The 14,887-nt window shown below is 45.0% G+C and overlaps 1 protein-coding gene across 3 annotated transcripts in view; it reads right to left on the bottom strand.

Moving 5' to 3' along the window:
• CYTH3 (cytohesin 3) overlaps positions 1-14,887 on the bottom strand; it is an 88,318-nt gene that overhangs the window by 54,279 nt on the left and 19,152 nt on the right. Inside the window, exons 1-2 of one of the 3 annotated variants that reach the window (XM_055339233.1) lie at positions 13,302-13,400; positions 12,845-12,995 (exon numbers count right to left, since the gene is read on the bottom strand). The exons of 1 other annotated variant lie outside the window; for it this stretch is intronic. In XM_055339233.1, the coding sequence (XP_055195208.1) occupies positions 12,845-12,995; positions 13,302-13,364 (214 nt within the window). In that variant the 5' untranslated portion in view covers positions 13,365-13,400. Of the gene's footprint in view, positions 1-12,844; positions 12,996-13,301; positions 13,401-14,887 lie in introns of those variants that run through there. One more of the 3 variants, XM_055339236.1, reaches the window with a different exon arrangement.

Below are 14,887 nucleotides of genomic sequence, written 5' to 3'. Positions count from 1 at the left end.
TTCACAGAGATAAATATAAACCTGTCACAGGTAAGACTAGAAATTACCATGACCATCTCCTTAGCTTCCAAGTGGGAAGCCTATTTATAATTGGAAATTTGCCATGGGATCAAACCAAGAGGGCGGAGCTTGAACAACAGTTTAAGGGCATCGGGATCCTGGCCTGATACCCCCATCTCCATGGATGGCAGCTAAGCAGCAGCCGTGGGCAACCTAAACAAAACTGTTGACGTGGCCTGGCTGCACCTGTGGTTCCAACTGCCTAGCTTTCTTTGGCTGCGGTCAGTTTCCCAGCTCTCCAGACTTCCCGCAGGCTCTGTAACTTCCCCTGAATCTTTCCAATGATTCCCTTATACACTTACAAGAGCTAGTTAATTTCTGTGATTTGCAATCAAAACTCCCAAGGGCTATGTTCACTTTCAAGCATCAAGCATTAGCTATGGTGTCTGGTGCTCCCGACGCTCTACCTCCCTCCCTGTGGCAGTGTCTCTCACTCCCCTAATCGATTCTATCTCAGTCTCCGGGTATCTATCCTAGGAGTCCTCCTGCTTCCCAACTCCCTTTAATATTGATGCTCCCCAAAATCCATCCCTCTGTCTTCCACCTTCATCATCCCACACTGCACTGGGTTATCTCCATGCTGTGATCACCTCATCACCCAGGCGTGAATTCCTCCAGTATATTCAACCACCTGCCAGACATCTTCTCCAGGTGATCCTATGGATGCATCAATGTGTCCAAAAGTTAAGCCATCAGCTTATCCTCTACACACTGTTCTACTGCACACCTTGATTCAAGCCTTTACTATAAGCTTCAGGTTTGCTTTGTCTTATATCCAAATCCCCTCAATTCTGCCTCAGTAAGAAGTTTATTTTGTCTAACACAATAGATGTCTCTTCATCTGTAGTCCCAGGTTCTATCCTCAGTTGAGATCTTATCACTAATCCAGCCTTTATAAGACACAGGGCTGATAAAGTCACCCTCCTTGCAGAGAGTCCCAGGTACTAACCTTTGCCAGGCATAGCAGGAGCCTGGTAAGGCAATGTTCTAGAGGCTGTCAGAGATCTCTGTTAACAAGGAGGGTTCTGTAAGCCAGCCCTCTCTTAGCTGGGCAACTACTAGGCCGGTAGGAACCCGCTGCCCTAGAAAAAGAGCTCAAGTATGTTCCAGGTTCTGGCCAGGGGTTGCCCTCCCAGTTTCTCAAAACCCACTTGTCCAATGTGCATCTGGGATGGGCAATCTTTAGGAGGAAAAGGAGACCCTCATTCTTTCCTGGTAGAAGTTCAAAGGGAACTTGATACACTGGATGTCCCCAACCAAGGTCGCTGGCAAGCAACGACATCAAAAGCCCCAAAGAGGATGTTACCACAGGTGACTCAGCCTCAATATTGAGGCCAGGATACTCATAGCAAGGGCTCACAGCCTGTGCTCAAGACTGGAAGCCCCAGAAACCCAGGAAGCCTGCTGGGCAGGCATGCTTAAGGGAAGAACAGTGGAAAATGTGAGTACCTACTAATGGAGCTGTTACTCTAGGATCCTCAGTTTTTCCCAACACATGACCAAATGGACTCCTGGGATTTAAGGAATCCTTGGAGTTCTACAGGACAATTCCTAGGTCTAGAAGAGTCATCCTGAAAGAAATTGTGGACTTCTAATAATCACTAGTGAGAGGGTTTGTGTGATTTATTGAAAAAAAATAAGGAACATGGCCCAAGCTGATGAGGAAGGCCACCCCGTTGTCAATGGTTTCTCCCCCACCTACTCAGAAAAAGACCAAGAACCTGGGATGCATCATTCAAGTGTCTCTCATCACATCCTAAAGGTTTCCAACCATTGCTCCCAACAAACCAGCAGCCACACCGAATGCTCACTCCCTGAGTACATCATGCTTCTCTGTCACACGTGTGTTCCCTCCCGGCCTGTGGACCACCTCTCATCCTTTACAGCGCCAATATCCCTTGTCCCACGATGTCTGCCCTGATCCCAGTCAGAACTGTGTCTTCCTAAGGACTTCCAGTGTTAGCTGCATATCTGCTTAATGTCTGCTTAGCACCTGCAGCCCTGCACTCTGTGTCTCACTAGTCACCTCCCTACATCCTCCTCACTAAGCTGGAGCGTCACCATGTCTTGTGTCCTTCCATAGTTCTCAGACACCTACTACAGGTTCTTTCTCATACGTGTAGTCACTGCAGAGGTACTATGAAACAAAAAATAAAAGGCCACTCATCAGTCAAATAACACAACAGCTGTTACCTAATTTATACAGCTTCTTCATCTCTGGAAATCCAGTAGAACAGTCAGGGAGACCAGTCCCATCAGGCGTGAAACTTCCTGGTTTTTTTTTCTCTTTACTACTCTACACTGCCAAATAATAAGGTCTCCCATTAACGACAACCAACAGAGGTCAAGATATACAAATCTACCACTGTTTTAAGAAATTTTGAAGTGTTTGTATAGATAGGATTAGCTGTTGCTTAAAAATCAAACCTGCCTAGTCAGTTGAGGACCTCACAAGTAAATATCCCTTTAACAACTAACAGCTTCAGCAAACCTAACTTCCTGTTATTTTGGGGGTGGGGGCGGGGGGGCAGGGTGATCAGACCATCAGGGCACTTTAACGGGTCTTTTTTCAAATAACCATTCTAGGATTACATCCTAAACATGAATCCTAAGCTTTGAAATCCTAACAAACTATGCCATCCACGCATGGATTTAGAAATTCTGGAGATTATATTAACAGCAAATAACCATTTCTTCTGGTTAACTTGCAGCCCCTATTCTTCTGACAGTGTACTTACATCCACCTGCTACTGGGCATGGTTTCAAAGAGATTACTGAAACTTCTCCATTTCCCAACTACTATTCTAAAAAAGAAGTCTCTCTTCTCTTTAATACAAACAAAGCTTCATATGAAAGACAACTTAATCAAAACAGTTGCCTCAAGGTCAGGGGTCAATAAGCCTGGACCAGCTTCTAACTATTTGAGAGGGAGGCAGAGATGATGATGACGTGTTTCTTTACTCAACAGCTCAGAGAAGGCTTGTGTCCAAACAGAGGAACACTTGGTGAGAAGCAGCTCAGCAAACTCCTGATTCCAGGAGCCACATGTCATGCAGGACCTGAAAGGCCTTCAGTGCACTACAGTGAGTGCTGCTTCCACATCCCCCAAGAGCTGAGGCTGGCATTATGTGGCCCGCTGGGAACTGGAGGCACAGGTGCAGCCAGATTCTGCAGGGCACAGCTGCCTCACACAGTCTGGAGCTCCAGCCGGTGTTCAGAGGATAGCTCATGTACCCACTAATGAGGCTCTAAGAACAAATGGCCTCAGGACGCCTGGTTGGCTCAGCGGTTGAGCATCTGCCTTCTGCTCAAGGCATGATCTCAGAGTCAGGGATCTAGTCCTGCATCGGGCTCCCTACGAGGAGCCTACTTCTCTTCTCTCTGCCTCTCTCTGTATGTCTCTTATGGATAAATCTTAAAAAAACAAACAAACAAATGGCCTCGGTGGCATTTGTTACTGAGAAGCAGCATCCACTTCTCATCCATCTTGTCCTCTGGTTTCTACTGAAAACATAGTTTTTATTCCCACAAGAGCTCCTGCCAATTAGAAAGTTCCATTTATACATCTACACAGGAATTTGACTACTTTCTTCCTAAAAGGTCTCAAATCAGCCAACTTCCAGAGATGGCAAGAATGGCAAACCCAAGGCTCCACTCATGAGAGTGTTCACCATTTTGCTAGAACACGAGCCTGCAAATCAGTTTGGCTGAGGTGTTAGGCAATGAGTCCAGAGTCATCTGAGGGGCAGACACCAAGGTTTTCACTCATTCTCACATTCTATGGAAGAAAATACATTTCAAACATCCGAGATAAACTTGATACTTTATCCAATCTCCTGAGGGGTTGGTTATCATTCAAATCTAGGAAAATGTCCACTGAACCTGCTTCAGAGTAAGAATGAGGGATTCATATTTTTAAGTTGCATCCTTTTTTAATGAATTGCTTTTTAAGTTCACTTCCATAAAAATCCGGAAAAAACGTTGTGAATCTTCATTATCTGTTTAACTGCTTCATTTGTTACCAAAAGAACCACCCTCATGTTTCCATTCAAAGGTAACTCCTCCCTGCAGGTAACTGTTCAAACAATTCCCACTCAACAAATTTTTCTCTTTTAAAAAAAAGAATGAGGGCAGACCGGGTGGCTCAGCGGTTTAGAACCGCCTTCAGCCCAGAGCATGATGCTGGAGACCCAGGATCAAGTCCCACATCAGGAGCCAGCTTCTCCCTCTGCCTGTGTCTCTGCCTCTCTCCCTCTCTCCTGTTTCTCATGAATAAATAAATAAAATCTTAAAAAAAGACTAAGAAAGTAGTATGCTCAGCAAGGAAGTAGAAGCGAAAGTAGGATAGTAAACAAAGGGACTCTCACTGAAGAGGCAGAAGTGCTTTAAGGAGCTCCTGGGTGGCTCAGTGGTTGAGCATCTGCCTCTTGCTCAGATCGTGATCCCGGGATCCTGGGATTGAGTCCCGCACAGAGCACCTCACAGGGAGCCTGCTTCTCCCTTGGGCTGTGTCTCTGCCTCTCTGTGTTTCATGAATAAATTAAATCTTTATTTTTAAAAAGTGCTTTAAGTATGATACTCTAATAATGGACACGTCATCATCCATTTGTCCAAATCCACTCAACGTACAACACCAAAGGCAAAGCCTCAATGCAAACTATGGTTTTGGGATGATGATGACATCACTGGGGGTTCATGGATGGATCGTAACAAGGGTACCACTCCGTGAGAGATGTCCACAGTGGGGGACAAGAGGAGGCAGCGGGAATATGGGACAATCTGCACTTTCTGCTCAATCTTTTTTTTTTTTTAAGATTTATTTATTCATGAGAGGCACAGAGAGAGAGAGCGAGCGAGCGAGCGAGAGAGAGAGAGGCAGAGACACAGGCAGAGGGAGAAGCAGGCTCTATGCTGGGAACCCGACGTATGACTGGATCCCAGGTCTCCAGGATCACACCCTGAGCCGAAGGCGGCGCTAAACCACTGAGCCACCTGGGCTGCCCACTTTCTGCTCAATCTTGCCGTGAACCTAAAACTGTTCTAAGAAATAAGGTCTATTTTAAAGGGGAAGGGGAACCCTTCCTCCTCACTCCCCTCTGGGGTCTCTGCCTGTTGTCAACCACACATCACCACGGTGCCATCTTCAGCTCCATCTTCTCCCCGCCCCCCCTTCTCCTTCCACCAACATATATGCTCCCAGTTTAACCACCATTGTTAGTTAATGGCTTCCAAATCTGATTTTGCCCTACTATCTCTCTCCCAAGTTCCAACCCTGCATCTCCATATGGAGGGCTCACTAGAATCTCAAAATGAACATTTTTCAAAACAGAACTCAAAAAAATGACCGATGCAATTGACACAAGAGACTACAATCATAAGAAAAAGCTGGAAAGGAGAAGATAAAGTTATCATTTGCCAAGGAAATGACCATATCAGTGGAAAACCTAAGAGTACAGACCAAAAACCTATGTTCCAAAAACAATTTGGTAAGCTAGTGAGATATAAAATTAATGTACAAAAAAAATTAATGTACAAAAACCAATACTTTTCATAAATTCAAATAACCAGATAAATAAAAAATGGAAAAGAGTACTTCAATAACAATAGCAATATCAGATATCCATAAAGAGATTTAATAATAAGTGCACAAAACATATGGAAGTAGAAGGAAAACGTGAATATGCTCTTGAAAAACTAACAAGTTTGAACAAATGAAAAGGCATACCATGTTCTTGGATAAAAAGATGCAACATCAGAAAGAGGTCATTCTCCCCAAGGTCATCTATAAATTTAATGCAATCCTGGGGATCCCTGGGTGGCTCAGCGGTTTGGCACCTGCCTTTGGTCCAGGGTGCGATCCTGGGAGTCCCGGGATCAGGTCCTGCATCGGGCTCCTGGCATGGAGCCTGCTTCTCCCTCTGCCTGTGTCTCTGCCTCTCTCTCTGTGTGTGTATCTATCTATCATAAATAAATAAATAAATCTTTTTAAAAAATAATAAAGTCTTTTTAAAAAATTGGGGGGCAGCCCCAGTGGCACAGTTTAGTGCCACCTGCAGCTCAGGGTATGATCCTGGAGACCTGGGATCGAGTCCCACATTGGGCTCCTGCTTCTCCCTCTTCCTGTGTGTCTCTGCCTCTCTCTCTCTCTCTCTCTCATGAATAAACAAATAAAATCTTTAAAAAGTTTTTTGATGCAATCTCAACACAGCACCTATTTTCTGTTGGGGTCAGATTCTAAGGGTCATAAATTAAAACAAGCAGGTAAGAATAGCCAGGAAAATTCTGAAAAGGAAGAAAAATGAGGAGTAAAAGACTAATCCCAACTGATAACCATCTGCTGGGGCACCTGGGTGGCTCAGTTGGTTAGCATCCAACTTTTTTTTTTTTTTAAGATTTTATTTATTTACTCATGAGAGACACAGAGAGAGAGGCAGAGACACTGGCAGAGGGAGAAGCAGGCTCTTAGTGGGGAACCCAAAACGGGATTTTAGTCTCAGGACCCTGGGGGATCATGACCTGAGCCAAAGGCAAATAATCAACCACTGAGCCACCCAGGCACCCCAGTTAGCGTCCAACTCTTGATTCCAGCTCAAATCATGATCTAAGGGTCATGAAATGGAGGCTCCCCGCTGGGTGTGGGGCCTGTTAAAAATTCTCTCTTTCCCTCTCCTTCTCCCCCCCACCAAATTTTTTTATTTTTAAAAATTAAAATTTAAAAAAATTTAAAAATACCATCTGCCTCATTAGGAAAACCAAGAGTCACTGATCTAACAGCAGACAGACCAAGGGAACAGAAGAGTTAAGTCCAGAAAAGTTCAAATAAGCTGGAAATTCAGTATATGATAAAGGCAGTGAGGTAATGACAGACTTTTTAATAAATGGTGTTGAGACAACATAGCTTTTTGAGAAAAAAGATAAATTTGTATCTATACAGCATACACCAGGATAAACTCCAAATCTCCAGAGGTTATAAAATAAAACAGACAATATGGGCAAATTCCTTTATAATTGTGGAATGGGGCAGTGTTTCCTAAGGATGACTCCAGATTCAGACACCACCAAAGAAAAAAATGAATACATATGACTGCATAAAAAAGCACATTTTTCGTGGCAAAGCAAAGTGAAAACACCAAGTAAACAAAAAGGCGAAACAAAGTCACAAGAGAAATGGCAAATCGAGAAATAACATTTGCAATCCATGGAAACTAACCCCTCTAACAGACACCTTATAGAAGCCCAAAAGACTAGCAGCCCACTAGATTAATGGCCACATGATGAGAAAAGCAAGTGAGAGTCTGAGAGGCTACTTCTGACCCATCAGGCTCTCAGAAGTCCAGAAGCTGGCCAGCATCTCCTGGCCATAGGCTGTGGGCAACCTGCAGTCTCCCATCTTGCTGGTGGGAGGTAAAAATAGGAATAATGACATGTGGAGCCAAGTCTGGTAACATCTACCAGCATTTTAAATCCATTTTCCTTTTGGCTCGGATATCTCACTTCTGAAAACTTAGGTAAATTTGCAAAAAAACCTAACATATTCACAAGGCTATTTCCTGCAATATAATATCAAAAGATCAGAACAAACCAAGTGTCACTCCATCAATAAAGTGCTGGTTAAACAAACTGGCTGTTTAAACAAATATTCACAATAGAATGTTATGTAACTGTTTTTTAAAAAGTGAGAGGAAAAAGAAAAAAAAATGGAACTAAGGCCATGATTAAGAGGGAAAGGAAAAAAAAAAGAAAATTTAAGTGAGAAAGAGCTCTAGGTACCAATAATGAAGGACTTCCAGGAAATTAAATGAAAAAAAGACAAAGCGTAAGAAAAAGCACGAGGAAGAATATATATGAATATATATATTTTTTTAAAGTAACCTCTACCCCCAACATGGGGCTCAAACTCACAACCCTGAGCCCGAGACTCACATGCACTAATGACAGAGCCAGCCTGGCACTCCTATTTCTTCTATTGTAATTGCATAAATAAATATCCTATGGACAAATTTCTTTTTTTTTAATTTTTATTTATTTATGATAGGCACACAGTGAGAGAGAGAGAGGCAGAGACACAGGCAGAGGGAGAAGCAGGCTCCATGCCCCAGGAGCCCGACGTGGGATTCGATCCCGGGCCTCCAGGATCGCGCCCTGGGCCAAAGGCAGGCGCTAAACCACTGCGCCACCCAGGGATCCCCTATGGACAAATTTCTAAGAAGCAGGATGCAGCAGAGAACAGGCTCATGTTTGTTCACACAAGTGCAATAAACCTTTCTGCAAAGGAAGGAAGGGAATGCATTAGGGACACTTTCCTACCCATGAACAAAAGCACCCAGGGCCCAGGCTTTTTTTCTTTTTTTTTTTTTTTATTGGAGTTCGATTTGCCAACATATAGAGTAACACCCGGTACTCATCCCGTCAAGGCCCATTTCCAATAAACGTAGCCCAGAGGGGGTGAGCTCAAGAATAGAGCAAGAAGCTTTGATTAACAGAAACTCCAAGTTTCTAAATCAGTATGCTAAATCACCACCATGCCCACTCCCTCCCAACTCCTTCCTGACCCTACTGCTCCAAGAGGCTAGGATCCCAGCTGCCTAGCAGTAATTCCAGGCAGGACCACAAGCACCGACTGAGCCTCCAAGTTGCCCAGACAACTGGGTTTCTGTGAGACCTGCATCCACGCAGGCTCTTCTTCCTGTCCCTGAGCCCTTGGGCAGTTCCCTCCCAAGGTAGCTGAAGTGAAGAGATACAAGCCTAGCCCACTGCTAACTCCAGGTGCTCAAAAATGCTTCTCCTCTACAAGAAGTGCCAAGCCAGGAGCTTCCCCTCCACTCCCAATCTGGCTCAAGAAATTAACAGAACGAGAGCAGAGAGCAGGGTTTCCACCTACAGATGGGAGGAAGCAAGCTGTTCTCGAGGAGCAGAGTGAGCCCTGGGGACTGGGCCCATGTCGCTGTTGGAAGGGCAGCATCTGCCCAGGCCTAGGCTGGCTCTGAGGTCTGACCACTCGTAATGATCAGTGACCACAAAGCTATGGAAGAAGAGGCTCTGGGATCCAGCAATTCAGGGCCTTCCACAACTGGCCAGGCCCCAGCAGCGAGTCCCCTTATCATCAGTCTGTGGGCTTGAACCTCCAGCAAGCTGGATTGGGTTAAGAACACTTTTTCTACTCTAGCTTCTCCACTCCCCCTGGCAGGAATGGGCATTCTGGAGAACCACAGGGAAGCTGAATTGGGGATACATTTAGTTTGGGATCAGTTTGGATATATTTATGTGGCTTCCAGCCACTTCTGAGTACAATTATAACCAGCTATCCCCAAATGGACAAATGCCTTCTCGGACGTCTCCTGCCCCCTGGACCTACTTATCTGATGGTTACGACACAGCAGTAGCCTTGGGGTGGTAGCTCCATATGAACACATCTTCCAATTCCCAGCACCAGAAATGAGGGTGATGGAGGATAAATTAGGTTTGAACCAGAGTCAGAAGGTTGTCTGTGGAAAACTTTTCCAATCATCAGATATGTAAAAAATTATCAAATAGAAGATCTGATTCTCACTGAAGTCTTATCAAAATGGAAATTCTGTCAGGAATCTCACTTGATGGCACAACATATAATAAATACACCGTATTTTTTTCTCCTTCAGTGTTGTGAAAAATTTATGAGAATCCCTACACTTAAAGGTTTTATAGCTATAGTCCTAAACTAGCAAGTCTGTGCTGAAGCTGCATGCTTGATCAGCCCAATAAATCAGATGCATCTCATCCTGATGACGTCTGGCAGTTCCAGACTTTACAGATGAAATGACACACAAAACTGCCACCTAAGCAACAAAACAGCCTGAAGAAAACCATTTTCAGGTGACAATTCCCAGGCTCATCTACAAGTCATGACTAAATGGCGTAACCCAAAAACAACTTAGAGGAAATTTTTAAATGCATTCTAATTACCTTTGTATGTGTATAATTTCAGAATAATTCTGTTTTTCAGCATGTTTCATCATTCAAAAATTCAAACACAATGTGAAGGAAGTACCCAGGCTAAAATATAATGATTTGGGACGCCTAGGTGGCTAGGCGGTTGAGCATCTGCCTTTGGCTCAGGGCATGATCCCGGGGTCCTAGGATTGAGTCCCACATTGGGCTCCCCGTGGGGAGCTTGCTTCTCCCTCGGCCTGTGTCTCTGCCTCTGTCTCTCATGAATAAATAAAATCTTAAAAATAAATAAATAAAATGATTTATAAGGAATGTATTACTTGGTCACTTGTCTAAAATATATTTCTCAGATACACTTGGGTCTTCATCCATGGTTCCTGAAAACACATCAGAGCCATAAGGTAAAATGAATGCCTCGTTATTAATGAAGATGACTCTTAGACCTCACTCAAGTGCACAGGCTGGTTGCTAGGAGGACCATGTGATCAGAGGGTTGGAACTTTAAGGTCCACACTCCTCATCACTTCCAGGGAGAAGGGTAAAGGTTGAAACAGCCAATGGTCAGTGACTTAGTCAATCATGACCATGCAATGGAGCCTCCATAAAAACCCAAGAGGATAGATATCTTCCTGGTCCTTTATGGAGAGCTTCCACACCTAGGGAATCAGAATGCTTTCACATGCCACCACACCACACCCCAAGCTCCAGAAGGGCAGAAGCTCCTTTGCCTGGGACCTCACCCTATGTACGCCCTCATCTGGCTACTGACTCCTATCCCTTATCATATCCTTTAACAAGCTGGTGAACTTCAGTGTTTCCCTGAGTTCTGTGAGCCACTCTAGGAAGTTAATTGAATCTAAGGAGCAGGTGGGTCAGAAGCACAGGTGACAGCCCAGGGCTTTCCAAAGGCCTCTGAAGAGCGGAGTCAGGAGCAGTCTTATAAGACCAAGCCCTTAACCTGTAGGATGTGATGTCTCCTGGTGGACAGTGTCAGAAAGAATTCCCAGACACTCTGAAAAACTGCTTGGTGGGTGGGGATGCCCATCTCACACTGTAATTGGATCCAGAAAATCAAAAAACTGGTAAAATCCAAAAACAGAAAAAGAAGATGAGGATAAGCTTCAAAATAGAAAAAAGTTCTTATTACAATGTAAACTTAACGCTGATGACTGAAAAGAATTTTTTAGAAAGATTCATTTGAGAGCACACATGAATGCCAGTGGGGGGGTGGGGGCAGAGGGAGAGAAAATCCTGAAGCAGGCTCCCCACTGAGTGCAGATTCCCAACATGAGGCTCAATTCCAGGACCCCCTCGATCCCAGGACCCCGAGATCACAACCTGAGCCAAAACCAAGAGCCATATGTTTAACCAGGTGAGCCACCCAGGCACCCTGATGACTGAAATCTTAAAGAAACTTTCCTAAGTTAGCAATAATTTTTTAATTATTTTTCATTCAACCATCCTAGAGGAAAGACTGGATTATCTTTCTATTCTCTTTACAGCAAGTATGTTCCAAGATTACTGTTGTGTGAAGGGATCATCAATTAGCTAGAGATGGCAACCCAAAACACAGGGGGAACATACTATAAAGTTGTGCCCAGAATAGAAAGGGATTGTACGATTTTTCTGGGTTTTGACTTATTTGTGGGTTTATGAGGTTTTAAAAACTTATAAGCTGTTGTGACTTTTTTTTCATCCTAAATGAATTTTCACTTTGATACTTAATTTTGTATTATTTTTCTTAAAGAGGGCATTCCAAATTTTAAGCATTTCAGGCCCCAGGAAAGCTGTGGCTGACCACAGGTGCCGACCAAGGCAATAGAGAACTTACTCCACTTTCTTTTCTTCAGCCTTCCTGCCCTTGGCAGGTTCATCTTTGAGAGAAGGGACAGACACCCACCCCCTTACCTTATCTTCTGGGACACTGCCACCCTTCCTAAGCCTTTCCTCCCCTCAAAGAAGTCCCTGCAGATCTGTCCAAAAATACTTCAAAACAGCACAGGGATGAATCACAGAGGACCCAAACTCCTAAACAAATACACTTAGCAAAATGGAACATTTCCCACCAACCCCTCCCCAAAAAGGCATATGCTTCTTAAAGATTTTCCAAAATGTGCACCAAGCCGGTAACTGTCATCTACATAAATTTTCAAAGCGAATGAAGAAAGCAAAACCAGACCGCAATAGTTTTACCCAACGTGACCTTATCCCATGATCAGATATATAGGTTTGTTTCCTTCTCATAATGTGGAATGTGAACATCCTACTTTAAGTTTTTTAGTAGTTACCTTTAAATTACTTTAAAACACACACACACACACACACACACACTACTACCCACATTTTTTTTTTTTAAGATTTTATTTATTTGAGAGAGAGGCAGAAATAGCATGAGCAAAGAGGGAGAAGCAGGCTCCCTGCTCAGGGAGCCCGATGTGGGGCTCAATCCCAGGATCCTATGATCATGACCTGAGCCAAAGGCAGCCACTTAACTGACTGAGCAACCCAGGCACCCCCTACCCGCATTATTCTTATTGTCAATGTCTAAAATAAAACAAGGTATCTCTGCTTTGTAGGAAGAAAAGGTAGGGCTTTTACTCTCCCCCACCACCCACTTCTCTGCTTCATCCGTGTAACAGAAAAACTGTAAACAGACTCAATCCCAGGACCCCATGATCATGAGCCAAAGGCAGACGCTCAACTGAGCCACCCAGGTGCCTCTGTTTAATGATACCCGGGCCCAATTTCCCCCCAGCACAGAATGGCTGCTTCTCCGCAGGACGCTACTGAGCATGGTAGCTTTGTCCAGCTCTAAGCTTGTAAGGGAGAGAGCTGAGACATGTAATGAATGCCTCACCATTTGTGATGTGAACTTCATCTCTGCAAATATGCTTCTCTGTGAAGCAACCCGGTTGGTTCTGGGATCTCGTTTCTGTACAAGATTCTCCGTCTGGCAAGGCTTCTACTCCAGACAGATGGGGTGCTGCCCACTGCACCGGAGAGGATGGCTGCAAAGCCAGGGAGAAGCCCGGCTGAATCTGAGCACGTGGAGGCCACCCGTGTCCTCCGGCGGCCGGATTCTGCTGATCCACGATACTGCCACTGTGGAGCAAACCCACCTGCGCTCCCCGCGATCACGTGGCACCACCAGGCCTTGCCCACTCTCTGCCCTCCCCAGATCTGTAGGTCCTCCCACAGCAGGTCCTCTTACTTAACATTGCTCACAACCCTGCCCTCAGGAGACAGTGATGAGTCAGTCACAGCCCCGCCCGCAGCCCCCTTTCAGTGTCCCCAGACTTCTGTTGCTCAGTCACCTGTATCCGGAGGGTGACAGGAGGGAGGAACAGGAAGGAGGATTGCTGGGGCTCCGGCCACATCTTCCCTGCACGTCTCCAATGATCACATTTTACTGTTCTATTTCAGAATTCTTGTTCTTCTGTGGTCAGACGTTCTTTCTATAAAAAATGTTGCATTAAGTTTTCTCCCTCATGCTGTTGAGTTTTTTTTTTCTTCTGTCTGGAGGTTCTTATGGTCGGTGTATATTTAAAAATGAGATGTAGCTGGTTGTGTGGTAGAAAGTTTCTTCTCTCACTAGATTCCATCTTGAATGGGAAGGGCAGCTATGTTCTCTGCCCCATGAGAGCAAAGCCTGTCCACTGGCAGGCTTCACTCCAGGATGCAAAGTCAGGAAACTCGCCTGCAGGATGACAAGCCTCCATCTGACAGAAGGAAAAGCAGCCTTCCTTGGGGTGCAGACACATACCCAGAGAGTCCCAATTCTCCCCCAGCAGAGAACACAATCTCTGTAAAGGAATAATCACCTAAGGGTAAAATGCTATCAACTGCCTGCCTCAAAAGAAGGGAGAGAGAACCCTGCGGCACAGCACGACCGCCCCCACGACTGGAAATTCTCCTCCAAATAGGCAACACGGTCCACACTCGCCCACTCTCAGAGCTGTGGCCGGAGCATAGCCCACCCTGCAGACTCCACACCCTCATTCTGCCCTGTCTGCTAACAGGTTTCCAATTTCTCTTTCTTCTGCAAATCTATACAGCTCTCCTCTACTGCTGGGCATTTCCCAGTGTTGCTAGCATTTCCAATCACGTCTTGTCCTATCGTTTGCTGAGATTTGGTGGGGGGGGGGGTGATGTTAAGGAGTTTGCTCTCCTACGTCCCCTACTAGGGTCACTACCAGCAAAGCCTCACAGAACCTGAGAAGTAGATCCTTCAGCCTTCTATGAGCAGATTTCAGTACAGCCCCCTGAGAAATTCAGTTTCTTGAACCCACAGACTCGTCTTCAGAGAGTAAAACTTGTCTGCAGACAACATGGTTCTGCTCAGGATGCAACCGTGCATGATTATAAACTCAGGGCTTACCACACAAGGACTCAATTTAGCCCTTCTACAAATAAGACTGAAAATCAACTTCAACTTTCTCTGTGGGAAGAAGACACATGCACACCTAAAAACCTTCAAGACAGCATTCAAGCCACAGATTCTACCATGTGACAGGTGAGCACAATCTCTCCAACCACTCCCAACATGAAAACAGGTCCAAGTCTCAGTGCCACTCACAAGAAAGCATAGGTACTTTATCCTGAAACATGTCATAACATGGATGAACCTGGAAAACGGAATCCAGCTGCAGCTTGGATGAACCCACTAGTGAAAGCAGCCACATATTCTACGATTCTGTTTACATGGGATGTGCCAAGCAGGCACATCCACAGGCACACAAAGTAGATTAGTTGTTGCCAGGGGCTAGGGAAAATGACTGTTGTGGGGGACAGGGTTTCCTTCCAATGTGATAAAAATGTCAGTCTAGGGGCACCAGGCTCACTAGAGCATGTGACTCTTGATCTCAGGGTTGTGGGCTCGAGCCCGTTGGGGGCTTTAAGA

The sequence above is a fragment of the Nyctereutes procyonoides genome, unplaced genomic scaffold (assembly GCF_905146905.1).
Source record: "Nyctereutes procyonoides isolate TBG_1078 unplaced genomic scaffold, NYPRO_anot_genome, whole genome shotgun sequence".
Classification (NCBI taxonomy): Eukaryota; Metazoa; Chordata; class Mammalia; order Carnivora; family Canidae; genus Nyctereutes; species Nyctereutes procyonoides.
The sequence above is the reverse complement of the archived record's forward strand: the minus strand, read 5'-3'. Positions and strand labels throughout refer to the sequence as shown.